General features: G+C 39.6%; 2 protein-coding genes across 4 annotated transcripts in view; one reads left to right on the top strand and one right to left on the bottom strand.

Moving 5' to 3' along the window:
* LOC134819697 (fimbrin-like) overlaps positions 1–11,414 on the bottom strand; it is a 65,094-nt gene extending 53,680 nt beyond the window's left edge. Inside the window, exon 1 of the mRNA XM_063829780.1 lies at positions 11,401–11,414. The gene's annotated coding sequence lies outside the window, so the exon portion shown is untranslated. The remainder of the gene's footprint in view (positions 1–11,400) is intronic.
* Positions 1–22,920, top strand: part of LOC134819698 (poly [ADP-ribose] polymerase tankyrase-2-like) — a 72,593-nt gene that overhangs the window by 15,151 nt on the left and 34,522 nt on the right. For 2 of the 3 annotated variants that reach the window (XM_063829785.1, XM_063829783.1), the window contains exons 1-5: positions 7,661–7,752; positions 8,144–8,293; positions 8,691–8,844; positions 9,020–9,129; positions 9,312–9,394. In XM_063829785.1, the coding sequence (XP_063685855.1) occupies positions 7,674–7,752; positions 8,144–8,293; positions 8,691–8,844; positions 9,020–9,129; positions 9,312–9,394 (576 nt within the window). In that variant the 5' untranslated portion in view covers positions 7,661–7,673. Of the gene's footprint in view, positions 1–7,660; positions 7,753–8,143; positions 8,294–8,690; positions 8,845–9,019; positions 9,130–9,311; positions 9,395–22,920 lie in introns of those variants that run through there. The other variant, XM_063829784.1, reaches the window with a different exon arrangement.

Below are 22,920 nucleotides of genomic sequence, written 5' to 3'. Positions count from 1 at the left end.
AGAAGTCTCCTACAGCCGCCTCATCAACAGGGTTACTGAGAGACTAGAGACTGAGAGTAATGTGTTATGGACAGAGATAAGTAGGATGTGTAATTATGACAGCAAAACAGTAGACTTATTTAAATCACATAATACCCAACTACCGACTATTTATTTAATACAGAAAACTCATAAATTTGATTGTAATGTCTTAGTTTCAGATGTAGATATTATTTCTAATTGTAAAATACGTCCAATTGTGTCTTGTATAAATTCCCCTTCTGAGAAGCTTGCTTGGATTGTTAAATCTATTCTATCTCCTCTGCTTAATCATGTTCCATCTCACCTGAGCAATATACACACTCACCTAGAAGAGCTTCAAAACATGTCACATCAACAACTCTCAGGTCTCTCATTCTTCACAGCTGACGTCACAGCACTGTACACAAACATCAACATCAGTGGCTGCATTCAAGACCTCATTACACTCACCGAAGAACATTGGGAAGACCTCGACACCTGGGGTCTAACACTCACGCACATCCACAAGATCCTTGAATTCGTCTTCACCAACTCATACTTTACATATCACTCAAGACTCTACCTCCAGAAAATTGGTCTCTTCATGGGGTGCCAACCATCACCAATAGGAGCGATAGTACGAGTATATATGTTCGAGAGAAGATCGATTTACACTGATTTACACGTCTCATTCTACCGGAGATACGTGGATGATGCCGGGAGTCTAGCCAGCTCCAAAGAAGAAGCTCTGAGGATAGTGGAGTCCATCTCAAACGAGGACCCAGACCAGTTGCTCAAATGGGAAATTGACTATCCGGAAAGCCGTCAGGATTTCACCCCATTCCTCGACACCCAGATAAAGATCGACGAACAGGGAACACTACACCACAAATTCTACAGAAAGAAGCAGAAAAAGAATATCACACTGCACGCCAACAGCCACCACAATGAGGGAACTAAAGTAGCAACCATCAAGAACTTCTACAAAACGGCTGCTTTTTGCTCATCAACACCAGAGTATAAAGAAGAGTCCATGAAGATAGTAGACAACTTGTTGGTCAACAACGGTTACCAAGACCCACGACGTATAAACAAAACAGGACGATTTCACCCTCTCTCACCTACAACACGTCATAACCCTTCATCATCAAACATACAAGATACCGACCACGTAACATGCACTCTACCATTCATCAACGAGCCATTTTCCAAAGAAGTCACTCAATTTGCCCTCTCACACAACTTACCGGTCAAATTCATATTCACACCAGGTAAGAAACTCTCAGAGATCTTATGTTCATCACGACCACACGACAAACCACACTGCACCATACCAAACTGTATCATATGTCCACTCATCACAACAAATCACGACTGCAAACCAAAATGTGTCATATACAAAGTTACGTGTAAATTATGTCAAGAGCTATATATAGGGGAAACGAGTAGAACAGCACACGATAGATTTTCAGAGCATCGAAGAGCAGTCAACAGGCCTTTAACCTATCCTGATAATGCGTTGGCTGCTCATTATTCAGAGTTTCACGATAACATAGAACCAGATATTTCCTTCGATATTTTAGAAATTAACTTATATAGCACCATTAAACGTAAAGTGACAGAAGCTTACTACATTAATTTATTTAAACCTAGTATCAATAACAAAGAAGAGTGCGAGAAGCTTAAGGGATTTCTTTTACAACATATTCAAAGACAAATTTAAATAAATAGCACACGACCCTGTTGTTCAGTAGATATTATGTACTTGAACAGAGTGTAAAACGTGTGTACATCACTATTTTCAATGTAATGTACAATACCATTTGATGTAACCTGTATTCAGTGTGTGTAATTTTAATTTAGCATTTTAACTAGTATAGAAGCATTTATTATATACTAACATTTATAACAATTTTAGCCTGAAGATGGCGTTGACGCCGAAAATTTGCCCTTACTCCTAACTTCCTTGTTTCACTTGTCCTTGTCTCTTCTAACCGGATAATATCCAGATATCAGTATTTCAATCATGAGACTAATAAACAGCGAACTACTCCGTTATTTGACACCCTTGATCACGATATTCTTTTATGCAAATTAAATTCCTACGGTATTAGGGGCACAGCACTTACCTTACTAAAAAGCTATTTGACTAACAGAAAGCAGTATGTTATGTATAACGATGTACCATCAGATACAATGGACGTGAAATTTGGAGTACCACAAGGGTCAATTCTAGGGCCGTTACTCTTCTTATTGTATATGAACGATATAGTAAACTGCTTTTCAGACAGTGAGGTGAAATTTGTACTTTATGCTGATGACACTAATATCTTCATATCAGGACCATCTAGGGAAGCAACATACAAAAAAGCCAACTTAGTACTTAAACATGTCTCGATTTACATGAAATGTAATCTACTTCATATCAACATGTCCAAATGCTGCTACATACATTTTAAACCTGCCTCTGAATATGATGACACCTGTGCACGGACCAGACCATTTGCTATCCTGCTAGATGAATCTAGATCAATATTCATCAATGGTAAGGTTATTACTAAAGTCAAGGATACCAAATTCTTAGGTGTTGTTATAGATAGTAAGCTAAACTGGATTGCCCACATGCACTACATCCGTAAAAAACTGCGATCTATGACTGGTGCAATCTGCAGAATTCGGCACTCGATACCTTCTGAACTATATTTGAAAATATATAATGCTCTTTTTGAATCACATCTCAGTTATGGTATAAGTGTTTGGGGTGTTGTCCTCAAAGAACGGTCCAATGATAGTCTTTTCATCACACAGAAGCACTGTATAAGGATCCTTTTTGGCGACCTTGACTCATATTTAGATAAACAATCAACATGTGCACGTACTAGACCATACGGTATGCAAAAACTAGACCATAAACACTTCGAAAAGGAGCATACAAAACCCATTTTTAATAGATTAAAAATTCTTACAGCTCAAAACTTGTACAAATATCACTGTATTTTAGAATTCTCTAAGATTATCAAGTACCACTGCCCATACTCTCTTTATGAGGCTATCAACATTTCAAACCGTGCAACGAGTCTAATGGTTATTCTCTTAAATAAATCAAATACCTTTTTGTTTAATGCAGCCAAGCTTTGGAACGCTGTTCATAAAAAAATTTTAACTTCAAGCAATTGCTTAGAAACGTCCATTAGCTTGATAAAACTGAGAACCAAAGCACTATTAATACAAGCACAGGCAGCTGACTTAAAAAATACTTGGACTCCAAACAATTTTAAATTGCAGTAAGCAAGTCTAATTGCAGCGGCACACACTTACTATTACTATCATGATTGTACTATAGACAGAAAATCTTTCAAATCGATTTTGGGCGCTTTTTAAACATTTGTTGTAATGTTTTTAGATAAGTTAAATATCTAAATTTATAAAATTTTTTATCGGAATGAATTAATTGATATTTAATAATTTATTCGGTAGGTTTATCTGGTATTGATATTGATTATATTGATATTGTTATTATTGAACGAAGCTAACTCTAGACATAGTTAATACTACTTCTTTTAAGAAAGGGACTTGGAGTATAAACGACCAAGTTTGCATAAATTTCTACCCAACCAAGAACTCAGGAGGCAAAGGTGGGTGCGTAAACTTTTGGTCTGCACTCTCCGATCCTGTATCACCCTGGATTCTTCTCGACGTATCTTTGTAAAAGTTATATATACCTTTTAGTCAATCTCTTGCTACTCCAAGTCCCCTAAAATATCTGATCTAAAGTTCGTGCTAGTTATATATATATGAAATATATTTTTGTCTGCTTCAATTGATACTAAATAAAATTGTTGTTTTCTTGAAATTGTTGTTTTCTTGAACAGTCCAATAGCCCATTTGTGAATATTGTTATTGTTCGCTTGGCAAAAATCCGTTTTTCAGCCACATTTCCGAAAATAAGCCTTTTAGGGTATATGTTGCTTCATAAGTTGTATATAAATGTGGCCATTATGTACATTTTAGTGTATCAGAATAGTCTCTACGACCTTCCTAGGCGGAAATGCCAAAAATCACGGAAATTTGAACTGCGTCAAGGCAAAAACCGTTTTTCGGCCATATTTCCGAAACGAAGCATTTTAAGGTATATGTTGCTTCATAAGTTGTATATAAATGTGGCTATTAGGCACATTTTGGTGTATCGGAATAGTCTTTAAGACCTTCCTGGACTGAAATACAAAACATCGAGTGACCTCAAAACCCTGAAAAAGGGTGTGGCCGAAAACGCCCTTATTGCATTTATTTCAAAAATGCAATAAAGTCCAAATGTTTTGAGAATCATCTAGAGAGGTGATAACCGTTGAGAAATCGCTTTTAACACGAAAAGCTAACGAGATAGCCTTTTAGAACGGTTGGGATCCGACTACTCTTTCAAGTCTCTGCCAAACTGTCCCACCATCAGCAAACTTTAATGTACCAATTTGCTGGAATCAGGTTAACTAAATATTAAATAGAAAATCTGCTAGTCCAGAAGAAAGAAACTGTACAGAAAGGAACTGTACAGAAAGAAACTGGGCAGGTCAGTAAACATTATATAAAACTGAAAATAAGGAACGGCACCAGCCACCAAGTTAATCAAAATTTTCGTCCAGTTTGATTACTGCACATTGTAGTGAATAATTCATCGTCAGTAAAGTCAGTAAACAGGGCTCATGCTGCCGAAAAGCTAATATATATATAACAAAATCAAGACTCTGCACACATCTTAGGGAAATAATACCACCTTAAAGAGGGAGGATCCTGGGCCCCGAAATCCACCACTTTTCTGTACTTTCAGAGGTACCAATGTGAAGGAAACTAGGGCTCATGCTGCCGCTAAGCTAAAGCAGTAGAGGAGATGATGGCTTCTCTGGGATCTAAGACATCCTGAAGCAGACCAACACTATATCCCAACGCACTGGTCTTGGGATGTCTGCCCCCAGTGCCTGCCTGGGTCAATAAAGCGCAATGAAAGACCGAAGATCGACTGTAAAGGGCTCTTATTACTAATTCGTTGTATAACGTCGTGACCCCCATTGTCGTTTCACTATAGTAGAGTTTGTACGATACAGGGGGAGCCGCACACTCGTGTTCGTTTCCTCCCCAGGAGGAAAATTCAAAACGCTGTAGATTTTGAATTAATGCGAAAAGTCTTATTTTAGGCCTTATAAAACTGCGCAGCTTTAACTTTGCAGATTGTTGTTCTCTGATTGGCTGAATCGTATCACGTGGTACGCGGTACAATTGCATTCTTGGAATATTTGAAGCGTGCAAATGCAATGAACTAGCGAGCGCGCGCGGAGTTCAACAAGCTGTGAAAAGGCGATCACCCTGTATTAATATCTTTAGCCGGTAAGGTCTGCTGGGAAGATTGGTTTAAGTAAAATTCAATTTAAGTAAAATACAATTTTTATTTTCCACAAAAGAATCAATACATATTGAATTATAAATATCCAATAATTTCATTAATAATCATTAAGAGTTGTTTTGTAAAATCAAAAACGAAAAGCCGTACGCTGAACGCGCGCGGCGTCTTATCGGCAGCTGCCTAACTTGTAGCCGCCGCGCTAATATCAAAGCCGCCTCGCGCGCCAATTGCTGTGGTGCATTCTCATTGACAATTAAACTTGGTAAAAGATATTTATATACAATTCTTAAATTAATTCAATAATCATGTAAATATGAATATCAAATATTCAACACTACTTTCCAAGAAAAATTAGAAAATTTTTGACTTAAAAAATGTTCGGTTAAAAAAACCAAAGGAACCTTAATTAAAAGGTTTACCCTATTTGGCCCCTTGCCCAGATTTCATGGGGGCGATGGCAAGTGCTACGAAGTAGCGCGCGCCGGGCCAGATCATTAACAATGGTCAACCCCCCCCCCCCCCACTTCCTACACCCCTGAGTCATCACCTTTACAGCCTTCCAGGCAGGGGTGGCCAGCAACTGTGACCCTCAGTGTCCAAATTGTCAAGTGTTAGACAACAACTACCACAGAATCTTCTCCTGTTCACTGTACAGCTGTTCCTACAGAGTTTGACAGACCAATTGCCATCGGTGAACTATCGTAAAAATGATTATTATAGTGCTCTCCCTGCCCTTCATCCCTGCCCTTCATGTCCTACATCTCCTTGTAATAATACTCCTCCTTCAGCCTCTTCTACTCACTCTAATGCCTCATCTTCTGGACGTCATTATCTTTAGTTTAGTTAGACACCCAGTCGAGTACTCTAGGCCCACTTAAGAAACTCTTCTTATAACAACCATACCCTCAAACAGTTTCGTTTACCAATCTAGTTGCCTTTGGAATACATTCCGTCAGATGTTGGCACTCAACGACCTTGAAATCACTCATGATGTATTCAAATCAAAGGTTAAAAAACTTATTCTCTCGTCCCAGGGTAAAGGTGACCAGAATACCTGGGCCCCTTTGGCAAACTTCCTGAATTCAGGCAGCTTGAACGACTAAATTTGAAAAGTAAAACTTCTTGTCTGAATGAACTATTTGAACCACAAGAAGCTGATCCACATGTCTCTGCTACTAAAATGTTTAATTAGCCCAATCACTCATCACTTAACAGTTTACTCTTCAAAGTGAGTTGTACAATCTAGGTTGTTTTAAGTAGCTGTTGATAGTGTAAAACAGGAGTGACCTGATCGTTTGCATAACTTCGATTTACAATTTGTACCATAATAAAACTAGCACTGCCATGGGGTTCAAAAAGGGTCATTGTAAGCCTCCAGCGTAATGGTCCTAAGTCTCTGCCTCATGCGGTGCCTGTCAGCATCAGCTAACAAAATAGCCAAACATAACGATCAAGCCACAAATTAGGTCCCTATAATGATTTAATATTGTTGAATGAATAGATTTGAATATAATATTTGTTTTATTCTCAGTCCACATGTCTTGCAAACTTAAAGCACGGTATTTGTAATGGTCCCTAATACTCGCCAAAGATGGTTCCTCTCTAGTCAATCGTAGGAGAAGAGAATTAGGTGGCTGCATTTTGTTTTGATTTTAGTAGGTCCTAGTATTTATCCCTATTGTCTTAAAGTTTTTAGAGCACTCACCTTAAATTATTTTAATGCAGTCACTCAACTACTACTACTACTACTACTACTATGTCGGAACTAAGTCAGATCTACGCCTGATAACCCCTCCATATATCCCTGTCCCGCATCAGGGTTCGCAGTTCCTCTTTAGAGTTTGTCCCAACTTCCTTCGGTAACATAGACAAGTAGCTTTGTCATGGTCGGCCTTGCTGTCACTCAAATAAGTTTTAAAACAGGACATAAAATAAATAAGTTTTATAACAGGACACTTCAACAAAGACACATACTCTGCCCACAATAAGGGGCCATAATTGTTTCAATTATGTAACTGTATAGAATTAGTATTATTATTATTAAATGTATGATGTATGCAAGCATATCTTAAACAAGATGTAGTGTATGCTGAAGTTAAGGCCAGTCGGATATCCTATAGCTACCTTTTTTAGCTTAGAGTGGTTGAATACCAGAAATAATTTACAGCAGGCTCTTACTCTCCTAGTCAGGAGTAAGACAGATATTCATCCAGAGGAGTGACCGATTAGCATAGTTCTGCATTCAATTTGTTTCTTACATTACCATTCAGTATAATCCAGGATGACTGAATCTGCATTTCTAACTGCAGTTGACCAAGGGGATACAGATGCTGTGAAGAACTTGCTGTCTTCAGATGCTGGTATTTTTAAATAAAACCAAAATCGAAACAAAAATTATATTTATATCTGTTTTTTGTAATTAATCGATCCCTATAATTAATCGATCCCTTGAATGAATTCTATGCCAGTGATCGACCGGCCCCTTACATTCTCTCTTCATTCTTGTGTAAAAGTGAACTAAATAATCATAAAACCTGTAAATAAAAGTGCAATTTGGCAGCTAAACAAATACAGCACTCATGAACCGCATTATTTTCCAACTGAATTGATTATTCTTATATCTCTACCTGACTGAAAGCAGCTAATAATTAACCACTGTTATATTATGCGCATATTTTATTTAATCAATCCTAAATATCCTCACTTATTCAAATTTAGACCATTGTTGATTGTGATTGTTAAGAATACCAGGATTGAAAAGATTATCTGGAGAGCGTAATGCTTTGCATCGAGCAGCTGGTTATGGACATCTTGGAATTGTGTGTGAACTGACTAAAGCTGGATTTAACCCACTGACTGCATCTCACACTGGACGAATACCTCTGCATGAAGCATGTCAAGGTATTTACACTTCATATAGCTTCTCTATAACTTTAGGAAAGATAATTAAAGATTGTGTGTCATTAACTGTCACCAAGATGTAACTAGGTCGAACGGAGAAATTATGTCTCACACAGTAAAAGTGAATTATGTTGATTCATTTCATTGCATTTTATTTTGTGAAATAATTTAATAGATGTTGAATAGGTTGTCTTTCATGCCTAATGAATGACTAATCAGCTTTTTGAAATATAACTCACCTTTCTGTATTATTTCTTCATTTTTTCCAGTCTGTCTTATTGATCAAAAAAGTGTATTTAGTTGATATAGTTCACTATAACTGGTGAATCACATTGAATATCAATGGTAACTGCTTACTAAACACATTGAATATCAATGGTAACTGCTCACTAAACAGGAGGGCACACCAGCGTAGTAGAGGAGCTGCTAAAATATGGAGGTGTTGAGATTGCAGATTGCAGGGGACAGTCTCCTCTGCATGTGGCTGCTTACCACGGAGAGTCTCAATGTGTCCAGTTATTGTGTGCGAATTCTGCTCAAATTGCTGCTAGGTAGGCAATGATCATTTTCACTTAGATATCAAAATCTTTATAGGTATAACAACGTTTGATAAGAAATTTAGCGGTAAGATAATTAAAAATATGTGGACCTTGTTGAGCTTTAACGATCAAGTCTTCCTCCTCTTAGCTTCAGCCACTCAGTGTATAATAGCATGTTTATATTTAGGGATGAAAATCATCGAACACCTGTACACTTGGCTGCTATAATGAACCAGAGTGAAACTATTCACTGGCTGCTGGAATATGGAGCTGATGTCGACCTCCCTGATATTCATGGTACTTCACCTTCAACATTTAGATTTGACTTGTACAGTAATGATTATAGATGTGAATTGTGGCTACTAACTGTGATGCAGTTTAGGTTTTAACACTAGATTGAGTGTTGGACAAGATCTAATTGCAACTTGTCATCTAACATAGGATAAACTACATCCAGATTAACGTTTGTATTTCTACAGGTCGGACTTGCAGTCACTATGCATCAACAGTAGCAGATAACAGCAGTTTGAAAACTTTGCTAGAGAGAGGGGTCGATCTACAGGTAATTAAATGTTAAATTAAAAACCAAGATTTTACAGCGAATAAATAATTAAAAAACATCTTCGCTTAAATTCCATTCAAATCCAGCTCAGCATTTTTTTTTCTATTTTGTTTTTGAGAGATTTCCAGAATCTCCACGTATATCAGCTGTGAATTTAATCAATCATATTCGATTCGTTAAAACGTAATACAAACAACCCAAACATAAAATTAATGAGCATAAAATTCTCACACAATACAGTTAAACCCTAATTTACCGTGCTCAAGTAGCAACTCCTCCCTTCTACTAGAGTACCGTGGGGTTTTGAGAGAAAATAAACGTGTAAGCCCTATGTAGATGGCCACAGTAAATCGGGGTTTGCAGTAAATCGGAGTTTTGTACATTCAACTGACATAAAATGTTATAATACTTTCAAAGAGAAATTTTTGATAAATTGAGTTTGTTTGCTCTTCATTTAATAAGCAGGGGAAAAATTTCTTGTTCAATATGCTAATATGATTATTAATATGAAATAGTTTAGCAGTAAATGTTAAATTAAACATGTACCGTAACAGAATCTTGAGTCACAAGTTTGATGTCATTTCTTTGTCTATCTCGCGATAACTCAAAACATTCATTTAAACAAAAGATAAATTATCGAATTCTGTCAAACAAGTATGGACTCTTGCCTTCTCAAAGCATCCACACTGTTTTCTTTGCCAGTGGAAAGTGGACTATTGCCTTTAGGGGAGAAGATGGTGCTGATAGTGTTGTTTCTACTGCTGAGTTGTGATTTGTACAGTCCTATTTTCCTGCTGGAAGCAATGTTAGCTCCATCCGTATGCAGTTCTTCCCAGGAACAAGTGAGGACTTTCCAACAGAACTTCCTGAGACCCTCCTTCCTGCAGAAGTATATAACCACGTTGGTGGTGGAGTTGAGAGCCACAGCATGGTTTCCTATAAGAGTGTAGATGAAGTTGACCACCGGAACTGGCAGGCCAAATTGCTGGATCTGGAATCTGAAATCTGATAGAACTGTGATTGATTCTAGAATGCAGACTATAATCAGGGGTGCATTGAAAAAAATGTAAGCTAGTGATAGATAAATTATTGTTTTTGTGGCTTCACTCTTCAGTTGGGACCCTGTGGCCGGTGCTGAACTTTCTTCTCTGGTTCAGGAGACAGATAGTGATGACGCAGCTGATCAGTATAGGAAATGCAGGGATGACATACTCCAAGGTGACGAATGAGAAGTGAAGCACTTTGAACTCCGTTGAGTTGAGGTTAACTACATCTGTGAGGAGCCAGGTACACATGGAGAGCCTGCGCGCGTACCAGAAGGACTTGCCAGCAATGATGGGCAGCATCTGTTGTCCCAGCACTACCATCAGGTAGATCCCTATTGGGATGAGAATACTTTTCCTCTTTATCTTGTAGAAGGGGTACACTAAAGAAACAGTTCTGCTGATGCTCAGAACTGCCACCAGGAAAATGGAGAAACGGGTACACGCTTGCCAGGCAAACGCCCAGGACACACAGAACCATTCGTACTGGAACATCAGGGCACTGTTGTGGAACTCTGATAACCCTGTAAGGAATGTGAGTTTACGGATTGGTTACTTACCTTACTCGGGAATATTATAGCGGGTTAATTTATGACTGGGAAAATTAATGACCGGGAAAAATATGGCGGAATGTTCCAAAACCCACCAAGCATCAAAATGTATTACTATTAGTTTACCTTACTCGGGAACATTATAGCGGGTTAATTTATGACTGGGAAAATTAATGACCGGGAAAAATATGGCGGAATTTTCCAAAACCCACCACTAAGGTACTAATCTTATGATCATTGATACAAATTTGAGGAATAATCTGATTAAGTCGTTGAATGATATTGACTATTGAGTCTCAGTTGATGATTCTGTCAAAAAATGTCTTATTTTTTCTGAATACACTCAATGATGACAATTTTCTAATGAAGGTACATCACGTACATCGACATTTTTACGTCATACTCATATTCTCAAATTATTTGTTAAACAGTAAATAGTGAACTTGAAAGCATTAAAATAATTTGTTAATACTTTCAATTAAAATACTTTTTTAATACTTTCAACACTACTATATAACAATTAATTTGATTTATTTTATTGTTTGTACGTGATTTATGTTCATTTTTATCTCTGAGTCTAATCAGAAAAAATCAGAAATTTTCTTGAAAAAATGAAAGGAATTTTCTTTATTAAACAACTAACCATTGAAGAGGAAGAGGAAAGTAATGATGCTGTCGACCACGCTAATCATCATATACTGAATGGAGCTAATGTTCTTCTCCTTGCTGAGGAAGTACCCAAACGTCATCATACTTCCTGGCATCCCTAAAACAAACGAGCTTTAGAAACAACAATAATCTGGCAAGTAAAGGCCTAATGTGATCGGCGGCGTGAAAGCGTGACTCGTAGTCGTGAGAATAGAATTAATCAAATATTTACCGATGTAATTATAGTGCTGAATAAAATTTAACTTTATCTATTTAGCTATTTAATAATAAAAGAAATCTCATAAACTGTTTTGAATGTAATTCACATTTAAAATAATGCAATTTGCGTAAAATTGATTGATTCAAAGCAGCATGCTGCTTGAAGTCTTCCACAAGGGTGGTGTGGCAAAGACATTGGTCTATATCAATAGTTCGATGTTGAACGCAATCTATGAAGGTATAAATTGATAAGAAATCCCAAACTTTGATGTATCAGTATAGACTCACCCACTGCGAAGCCAAACAAAGCAATGGTTCCAAATGTGTACTCACCCACTGCGAAGCCGAACAAAGCAATGGTTCCAAATGTGTACTCACCCACTGCGAAGCCAAACAAAGCAATGGTTCCAAATGTGTAGTCTGAGTAACTCTGTGTAAGTGCTTCTGTTGCATAGTGGAAACTGTTGTTACTTTTCGTCATTATTGCCTATTAGATAATTGATGATTATTGATTGAATCACTAGTTCATGTGATTGATGATAAATAAAGATTTACCGGTCTTTGTTCTTCACACTACGTTATCCTTAAAAACGAAGACTCAAAGACTGTGTAAAACTGCACGTGCATTTGAAAACAACAGCATGCGCATCATCTGATGAGAAGCTTTTAGAAATGGTGATTAAATCAGTTTCATATATATATATATATATACACACACTTTAGCGGTTACACCATCGAAATAACGGTTCGATAAAACTTGTCTTTCTCCTGGGCAGCTTTCACAATTTAACTGCTTACTCGCATGTTCAGCTCAACTATTGGTTAAAATGGGATTTAACCGCACCTATAAAATATATAGAGAAACTTTCAATTATAGTGGGAGGTGATTTATAGACTAAATGGTAACGGCACCATCTTTAAAACGATTTATTAAAATACTAGACTTGTCGTCGACTCTTGCATGTTTTCAATAGTTTGTCTCAGGTGAGGCTGGTGCCTGAACGGTTTACTGGTCAAATTTTAATCAACTAAATTAATCAAATCTTGCCAAGTATTGGAATATATTTAATCAAAAGCTGACAGTTAATCCTGGGTAGTTGAGCGAACGTCTCAACTTGAAGCAGTGATGTAATTCTCTCAAACGTGAATTTATATTAACATACGCACGAACTAGGTTAGCAGGAGGTGTGCTCATAAGCAGTAAATTCTAAATTATGACTTATTCATTCTTTAAATCGTCATAACGACCAATTTAAAATGAAATTTTCAATTAATAAAGTAATCAAAAAGGAGATAACTCGACCCATTAATATGAGCTGCGAAACAAAATTCACCCAGTTAAGTCAGTTTGTACGCAATTCTGGAACCGTGATCGTAGATTATAATTAGATGCTCCCTGGATCGCCAAAATTGTTAATATCATTAAACCAGTAAACCGTTATAATTGGTACAGAATGATCTTTTCTAAACACTTGAAGAGAAAGAGACATCCTGAATTACTGCATTAGACAACTCCATAAAACCATCCTCTTTCAAGAATCGGTTCCAAAAAGTGTAAGTAGATGAATATGATATTGTTGACTTTTATATTTTATATAATACTAGTGTAATACGTGGCTACGGCCGGGACTTCGTCTTCACTATCTCAGTTGACTTGCAAAAGTATAAACAGTGCAAAATTTAAAATTGTGCAAAAGTACAAACTCGCTCAGTCGAAACCAACCGCATTAGAGTAAATTTAATTCTGAGCGCACATCACGTAATACGTATAATTATAGGGCCTACCATCTGATTTGATTTGATTTGAAACTTTTACAAAATAGCAAATATACAAATGTACAGCAAATCGAACAAACATATAAAATGGGCCGAAATGTATAAATGCTATAAAGCGTGGGTCAGTGAAACAAGTACAGAGGACAACTTTCAAAACAGGAGTTTTATGGCCGCCCAAAGTCTCAATAACATCACCTCCACCTAGTAATAAAATTATGAAATATGAAAAGTGTGAAACAATCAAATAATAAAATATTCAAATTATATAGTTGTCTCTCAAATACAGATAACGTCTGAAAATTCTTAAAATACTCATCACTCCTTCATATACTGATCAGTGTCCGAGAGACATGAATAACTCATGATGACTTCTTATCACGGCTACATACCTTCCCGTACCGGATGTAGTGGTCGAGATGAGTCTGTTCAGCCCTTTTCTTCTTCAGGTCAGTGACCAGATGCTTCCTTGTTGCTCGTTCTTCGCTGGATCTGTCTGGACATATCCATACATCTTTGTGCGTCTCCCTCAGTCTCCCTGTTTTCATCAGAATCTGATGAACCGCTGTTGAGCTTGGGACGGTGATCTTGACTGGTCGGATAGCCGTACTACCTGGCCTCTTCCAACCGACTCTAGTCGCTTCGAAGCGAGGTTTCTCCCCGATCTCCTCCAAAACTGCGGTAACTAGCGCTGGAAGCTGTTCTTCCTCCTCTTCTTTCAGCCCAAACACGATCAGGTTCTTGCTCCTGTCCTCCTCTGCAGCCACACTCTTCATCACCTTCTTCAGGATTTTACTGTTGCAGACCGTACCACTTGCACTGTTCCGTTGAACAGCTGCACTATAGTTCTGAATCCCTGACTCCACCGTTGTTTGCACTGTCTCCTCAACAGACGTCTTAAGCAACTGTAGTTGTTCGTCCTTCTGCATCAGCAGCTGGCCCTGCAGTCTGATCACCTTTTCTTTGTCTGCTAGTGCTTCCGTCTTGAAGCACTCGATGATCTCCTTCAAGAGATACATCTGACTATTCTGCCGACGAACAAGGTCCACTGCCTTCACAATCCAGCCAGACAGAGTCTGTTTATCCTTAGTCTTGATCTTTTCACGACTGTCGTAGTCAATTTCACTGTAGTCCATATGCAGGTCTTTTCCTAACTGACTGGACCAGCGTGCAACACAGCCTTCCACATCTTCCTGTTGATCATAGTTGAACTCCTTAATCAACTCCTGGGATCGGGTCAGAGTAGGGTCATCCGCCATAGTGTACTTGTATAGTAATGTACAAGTACACACGCAAAGGTAAGCTACGCGGTAGCAGCAAACTGAACTTATTGCAAATTTACAAAAGATAAGAGAGCTCGATATTTGCAACACAAGCTACACTGATTACACACAACTGCGTGTGATAATGCGAAGTGATAATAATAATTAAAATGTTTCGTAGATTGGCAATTGATCGGTGTAGTTGGTGTTGTACACACTGTTGTACACACTGCACTGATAATGATATCACGTTGAACGTGTAATGTAAATATAGTGTGGATACTTGCAAATATATATTCTAAATAACTGATATAGTAAATATCATTGTAATTTTATATAGGGTAAGAGTGTAAGGAGGCTGGATTCCACTGTCGCAGCTAAAAAGGTACAATAATATGAACCCGTTCAGTCGAAACCCGCACTGATCATCACAAAATCACCTAGCAATCAAGAACACACCTAGAAGTAGAACAAAATCATGAAACATTGCCACTGCTGATGAGGATTACACACTCAAACATAATTAACATTAATTATGAAATGTTGCGGTAGGTTCATTACATTATATAAGGGAGAGAGAGGGGCAGAAAGTGGGAAACATAGTTTACAGTAAAACTTAATTAGCGTGATTTCCGAATACAGGTAAAGCTGTGAGGGAGAGAGAGGAGGACAGAAAGTGGGAAATGTTAGTATCACTTTGGGTACAAAACCACCAATCATTTATCGTCGGTCAATTTTTAAAAACCTTAATCATTTGGCTTCGTCAGAGTTTAGTCGGCATTATACCGAAAAAGCGAAAAATTAAGTCCCATAACTCTTACCGTTTTCTTTATTAAGCTGTTCGTAAATTACACACGCACTGACGCAAAGATTTGTGAGATTATTAATATAGATATACCACAAACATTAAACGAATGAGATGTACAAGAAAACAAAAGAAAACCATAAAACAGCTCATTATTAGTACAGGTTTTCAGACTAACATACATAAAGTTACTGAACATTTTATTCTGCAGTATTTCGTGGGTCAAGGTGTTTAAAACTTAGAGTAATGTTTGAGGATGTTATATAATAAAGGCTGCTGTATAACACCTGATAACCAATCTAAAGCTTCCCTGTTTAACGCACTAAAGCTGCTGAAGACAAACTTTTCGTATTACTTATATGTTTCAAATAACCCCCTCCAAGCTGCTATATCTATTTAGAACGACCATATATATTAAATACCATGAATATTCCCTGTTCGCCTTAGTTAGGTTGTTGAACTCTGAACAGCCATATAGTTATACTTATAAGGAAAGTATATCGCTACCCCGTATAGAAACTTGAGAATCGTGTCTGTTAACCCAGGAGGATCTGTTAACCCAGGAGCCGAATAAAATACGATTTTATCAAAACTGATGACATTTGAAGTACTGCTTAACCTGCGATTATATATATATATATTATTAGTTAGCCACAACTATCAGTAAAACAACGCCTTGACTTCAAATGTCGGTAAAATGTACCTTTACAGTCATCCTGATATAAAGACATGTTAGTAAATTTATTCAAAATATCAATCCATCAATCAATCAAATAGAAGAAATTTAAAATTTAGAAATTTATGTAACTCAGCAATTCAAGTTATGGTGGGTTGAAATCCCAAATGAGTGGTAGAGGTGAGAAAATAAAATATGCAAGAAGAAAATCATCTTTCTTCTCTAACGTTCATCCCTCCAAAGTGCTTTAAAGTTTTAAGCTGGTTTTGCCAAAAGTTCTCCCTTTGTTTACAAATACTTAGTCTATCCTGGGCACATTGCTCAAAATTCCCAACGTCAACTTGCTCTATAATAGAAACATTAATGTCCTTACTTAAAGTACTGGTAAACAACTTAGTGGTTGTACGGTCAAGATTGTGCAAAATCTCATTATCTATAAAATGGCAGGAAAGTTCACAAGTCCTTCTTTGAGTTTTAATGTGGGATTTATGGTTCCTAAATCTAACCTTTAAAGAGTCTGAAGTACATCCTATATAACTTAACTTACAAATATCATCATTAACTATGTACACAACATTTTTGGTATCACAGTCCAATCGTCCTTTGATACTGAATACTTGGTTGGTGTGGAAACTGCCGATTGTGGTTGATGGTTTCAGGAAGTTTTTGCAGAGATCACATTTCTTAGCACAAGGGAAGCAACCTCCAGAATCAGAATCCTCAGCTGTGTCTGGAGAGGCGTGGCCTGGATCTTCTACAGCTGGCTCTTCAACAGGAGGGAGTTTGCTATGAATAAGAATCTCATGAAGTGTTTTTGTCCCTCTAAAAGAGGTGAAAATACCATCAGGGTCAATCACCTTGCAAAGCTCGAGATCTAGACGGAGGATGTGCTTGTGGGAGTTAAGTATCCGTCCTATGTTGGGGAGACCTGGGTTGAAATCTGTTACAAGGGGAATGAGTCTCCCTTTGCTACTGTCATCCTCCTTATGTCTCTGTTGTTGATAGTAGGAGAGCCTGCTCTTGGTTTCCACTTTATTAAAGGCCTGGTTAATTAAGCTATTGCTATAACCTCTTGCCACAAGATAGCTTGTGTATTGTGCTCGTGCTTGTATGTACTCATCATGCTCAGAAGTAAGTTTAAAGATTCTAAGTGCAGTGCTATAAGGTATGTTTTTTATGGTATGTGTAGGATGGCAAGAGGTGGGAACTAGGAAGGCATGGTCATCACATGGCTTACTGTAAGGTTTGGTATGTAGTTGGCCTGCTTTCATGTATATAAAAGTGTCTAAGAATTCAGTGCCCTCTAATGAAGCTTTCAACGTGAATTTTATGCCTGGCATTCTAGAATTGAGCCATAAGTGGAATTCCTCGAGCATTTCCTGTCCATGGGTCCAAGGGACATACACATCATCGCGGTATCTGGCCCATAGGAGAGGAGGGTGGCTCCAAGTCCCTTCCATGACATCTCTGTCTATCTTGTCGATGGCTGTATCTGCATAAGCACAAGCGTTCTTTGGTCCCATTGCAGTTCCTTTTTTCTGCTTGTATATGACACCTTCAAACTCTGTTATGTTGTTGTCTAGAGTTGTCTCTAAGGCATCTATTATACAATCTGTAGAGAGTATTGGGTCCTCTCTCTTGTCCAAATGGAGCCTACATTGTTCCAATCCTACCTCCTTTTGGATACTCGGGAACATAGCCTCTATGTCAAAGGATGCGTGAATAACTGTCTTGCCCTCAAGGGATTTAGAGTTATTCAAGTCATCGAGTTTTCTTAGTATATGATTATTGTCCTGGATGGCATATTTTAGATCAACCTTAGTAAGCTCATACGCTGTAAGTGCAGAGAGATTCTTGATTGCTGATGCGCATCCTGTGCTAATCATACGACCAGGGTAATTCTTCTCTGGCTTGTGTGCTTTGGGGTTGACATAGTTGTTCCCGGGCTTACAAAAGTCATCAGGTGTAACCCATTGGCATGGTAGACCTTTTCCGTTAAACCAGGTTCTTCTTGATACTTTGCTATCCAATCTGAAATTGCTAGCTTTGTAGCATGCTCGGCTTCTTCTTTCTGAACAGTGTCAAAGGTTTCTGCATCTAGGTGTTCTTTAACCCTCTTGATGTAGTCTTCTCGGTCTAAAAAGAAGTATTGTGAACCTTTGTCAGCTGGTCTGATGACAACATCTTTCCACTTTGCCATATCTGATAAGGCTTTTCTGGATTCTACTGGGATATTGTCAGGAAGCTTAGATCTGGTAGAGCTGTTTGTTTGTAACAGGTCTTTTGTTACTCTCTCTATGTAAAGCTCTAAACAGTGGTTATTGCATACTTTTAAAGGCTTAGTTTCATCCGACTTAATGAGGGTTCTTTCCATACTTTTTATCGCTGCAATGGTCGGAGGTGTTGCTTTTGGCTGGGGTTGTGTGTGCCAAAACCATGCCCATCTAAGCTTGTAGGCGAACTGAAGAATGTTCAGTCTGAACTTGGAATAATCTGGTAATGCAGGTGTTGGTGCAAAAGATTTCCCTAGATAGAAGAGGAAGAGTTGGTGTGGTGTTACCTCTTGGATCTTGGTTGATAGGTTGATGACTGCGTGGCTCAGTTTGTTAGGATCTATTGTCTCAATAGATGGGACTTGTCCGTGTAGCTGAGCATGCTTGCTCTTCCTGTTTATTCTTCTATTTGTGTTGGCCCTGTTCAACACAAATAGATATATATATATTATTATATTCGGCCGACCGAATTACTTAATAATCAGTCGAACCGAATAAATTCGGTGAAGCAAATTTTAGAATATATTTGGTCGACCGAATCATGGGATATTTGATTACCGTATATATTCGGTAAAATAATACCGAATACTGCCAAATACCGAATATTTGATGATTTTAAAAAAATCGAAAATATAATTGGTCGTTATCATGATGATGATTTAAAGAATGAATAAGTCATAATTGTGAATTTACTGCCTATGAGCACACCTGATCCTGCTAACCTAGTTCACACGTCTGTTAATATAAACACGCGTCTGAGAGTATTACATCACTGCTTCGCTCATCTTTAACTGTATATTTCAATATTTAGTACGATTTGATCAATTTTTATCGGTACTCTTAACCGGAGGATCCCTGGATTCTTCAGAAGGAAGTTCAGCCTAATTTACTGATCTAATAATAACGGTATCGAGAAATGCATCACAAATGTTTGAGTCGCAGCAGAAGACCTGCATCAAATTTTAGAAAAGCTTTCAGGCGTGAGGCGCGTTCAACATATTAGTCGGCGACTCAATCAAGTTTAATTTCGGTCATTAACAATATTAAAAAGCTCACAGTCTCCTCAAAACTGGGAACACCGACGCAAGTAGTTACTGGATAACTACAAAGCTGTTTTCGCTACCCCTCAATAGGTAGGTACCCCTCAATAGGTAGGTACCCCGCAATAGGTAGGTACCCCTCAATAGGTAGGTACCCCTCAATAGGTAGGTACCCCTCAATAGGTAGATACCCCTCAATAGGTAGGTACCCCTCAATAGGTAGGTACCCCTCAATAGGTAGGTACCCCTCAATAGGTAGGTACCCCTCAATAGGTAGGTACCCCTCAATAGGTAGGTACCCCTCAATAGGTAGGTACCCCTCAATAGGTAGGTACCCCGTACAGAGACTTGATCATGGATCTAAACCAAGGAGCCGAATAAAAAACGATGTTACCAAAACTGATGAAATTTAAAGTATTAGTTAGCCTGCGATATATCATATAGGCTAATTTATATTCTATTACTACAAAGGTTAGACTTCTAGATACATACAAACACAGATATTTCGAGGCGGCATCTGATTGTGTTGGAGTATATTGATATGCATAAATTACTTATATTAGCACGTTTTGTTTGTACACAATACTGACCTCAGTGCTCCCTTTAATGATCACTTAGCACATGCTCTCTGGCACCCCTAATGGTGGTGTCCCCCAGTTAGCACATGCTCTCTGGCACCCCTAATGGTGGTGTCCCCCAGTTAGCACATGCTCTCTGGCACCCCTAATGGTGGTGTCCCCCAGTTAGCACATGCTCTCTGGCACCCCTAATGGTGGTGTCCCCCAGTTAGCACATGCTCTCTGGCACCCCTAATGGTGGTGTCCCCCAGTTAGCACATGCTCTCTGGCACCCCTAATGGTGGTGTCCCCCAGTTAGCACATGCTCTCTGGCACCCCTAATGGTGGTGTCCCCCAGTTAGCACATGCTCTCTGGCACCTCTAATGGTGGTGTCCCCCAGTTAGCACATGCTCTCTGGCACCCCTAATGGTGGTGTCCCCCAGTTAGCACATGCTCTCTGGCACCTCTAATGGTGGTGTCCCCCAGTTAGCACATGCTCTCTGGCACCCCTAATGGTGGTGTCCCCCAGTTAGCACATGCTCTCTGGCACCTCTAATGGTGGTGTCCCCCAGTTAGCACATGCTCTCTGGCACCTCTAATGGTGGTGTCCCCCAGTTAGCACATGCTCTCTGGCACCCCTAATGGTGGTGTCCCCCAGTTAGCACATGCTCTCTGGCACCCCTAATGGTGGTGTCCCCCAGTTAGCACATGCTCTCTGGCACCCCTAATGGTGGTGTCCCCCAGTTAGCACATGCTCTCTGGCACCCCTAATGGTGGTGTCCCCCAGTTAGCACATGCTCTCTGGCACCCCTAATGGTGGTGTCCCCCAGTTAGCACATGCTCTCTGGCACCTCTAATGGTGGTGTCCCCCAGTTAGCACATGCTCTCTGGCACCCCTAATGGTGGTGTCCCCCAGTTAGCACATGCTCTCTGGCACCTCTAATGGTGGTGTCCCCCAGTTAGCACATGCTCTCTGGCACCTCTAATGGTGGTGTCCCCCAGTTAGCACATGCTCTCTGGCACCCCTAATGGTGGTGTCCCCCAGTTAGCACATGCTCTCTGGCACCCCTAATGGTGGTGTCCCCCAGTTAGCACATGCTCTCTGGCACCCCTAATGGTGGTGTCCCCCAGTTAGCACATGCTCTCTGGCACCCCTAATGGTGGTGTCCCCCAGTTAGCACATGCTCTCTGGCACCTCTAATGGTGGTGTCCCCCAGTTAGCACATGCTCTCTGGCACCCCTAATGGTGGTGTCCCCCAGTTAGCACATGCTCTCTGGCACCCCTAATGGTGGTGTCCCCCAGTTAGCACATGCTCTCTGGCACCCCTAATGGTGGTGTCCCCCAGTTAGCACATGCTCTCTGGCACCCCTAATGGTGGTGTCCCCCAGTTAGCACATGCTCTCTGGCACCTCTAATGGTGGTGTCCCCCAGTTAGCACATGCTCTCTGGCACCCCTAATGGTGGTGTCCCCCAGTTAGCACATGCTCTCTGGCACCCCTAATGGTGGTGTCCCCCAGTTAGCACATGCTCTCTAGCACCCCTAATGGTGGTGTCCCCCAGTTAGCACATGCTCTCTGGCACCCCTAATGGTGGTGTCCCCCCAGTTAGCACATGCTCTCTGGCACCCCTAATGGTGGTGTCCCCCAGTTAGCACATGCTCTCTGGCACCCCTAATGGTGGTGTCCCCCAGTTAGCACATGCTCTCTGGCACCCCTAATGGTGGTGTCCCCCAGTTAGCACATGCTCTCTGGCACCCCTAATGGTGGTGTCCCCCAGTTAGCACATGCTCTCTGGCACCCCTAATGGTGGTGTCCCCCAGTTAGCACATGCTCTCTGGCACCCCTAATGGTGGTGTCCCCCAGTTAGCACATGCTCTCTGGCACCCCTAATGGTGGTGTCCCCCAGTTAGCACATGCTCTCTGGCACCTCTAATGGTGGTGTCCCCCAGTTAGCACATGCTCTCTGGCACCCCTAATGGTGGTGTCCCCCAGTTAGCACATGCTCTCTGGCACCCCTAATGGTGGTGTCCCCCAGTTAGCACATGCTCTCTGGCACCCCTAATGGTGGTGTCCCCCAGTTAGCACATGCTCTCTGGCACCCCTAATGGTGGTGTCCCCCACATCATTTGAATGGCACATTACTGAACTTTTCTTTTTATGCGGCATATCACACGGATATGGGGCCATTATTATGGTTTTGTTTTTGTTTTTATCACAAATACTATGTAGTGTACACTATGTAGTGTATAGTGTACACAGTATACACTGTATACACTGTATACACTGTATACACTGTATACACTGTATACAGTGTATACAGTGTATACAGTGTATACACAGTATACACTGTATACACTGTATACACTGTATACACTGTATACACTGTATACACTGTATACACTATACAGCCATGCACTTCTAATTTCTATAGAAAAAACTATCTTCCCGCAAGTGTAGCTCGAGATTTACATTAATTATTATATTTTCAGTCGGTGTATACTGGATATGGGCACACCGCTTTAACTCCTATGACTCAGCAATTGTTTGTCCAATTTGCATTAGGAATTAGGAATTATACTTCAAGAAACTACTTGTAGACTGGTTCATAAATCCACAAAATATTAAAATAATTAATCGGCAACGCTTATATATCAATATGTTGCACCTAAGGCTGAATA

This window comes from Bolinopsis microptera, chromosome 8, assembly GCF_026151205.1.
Source record: "Bolinopsis microptera isolate Bmic1 chromosome 8, MBARI_Bmic_1.0, whole genome shotgun sequence".
In the NCBI taxonomy this organism is placed as follows: Eukaryota; Metazoa; Ctenophora; class Tentaculata; order Lobata; family Bolinopsidae; genus Bolinopsis; species Bolinopsis microptera.
This window is presented reverse-complemented; position numbering and strand designations above follow the sequence as displayed.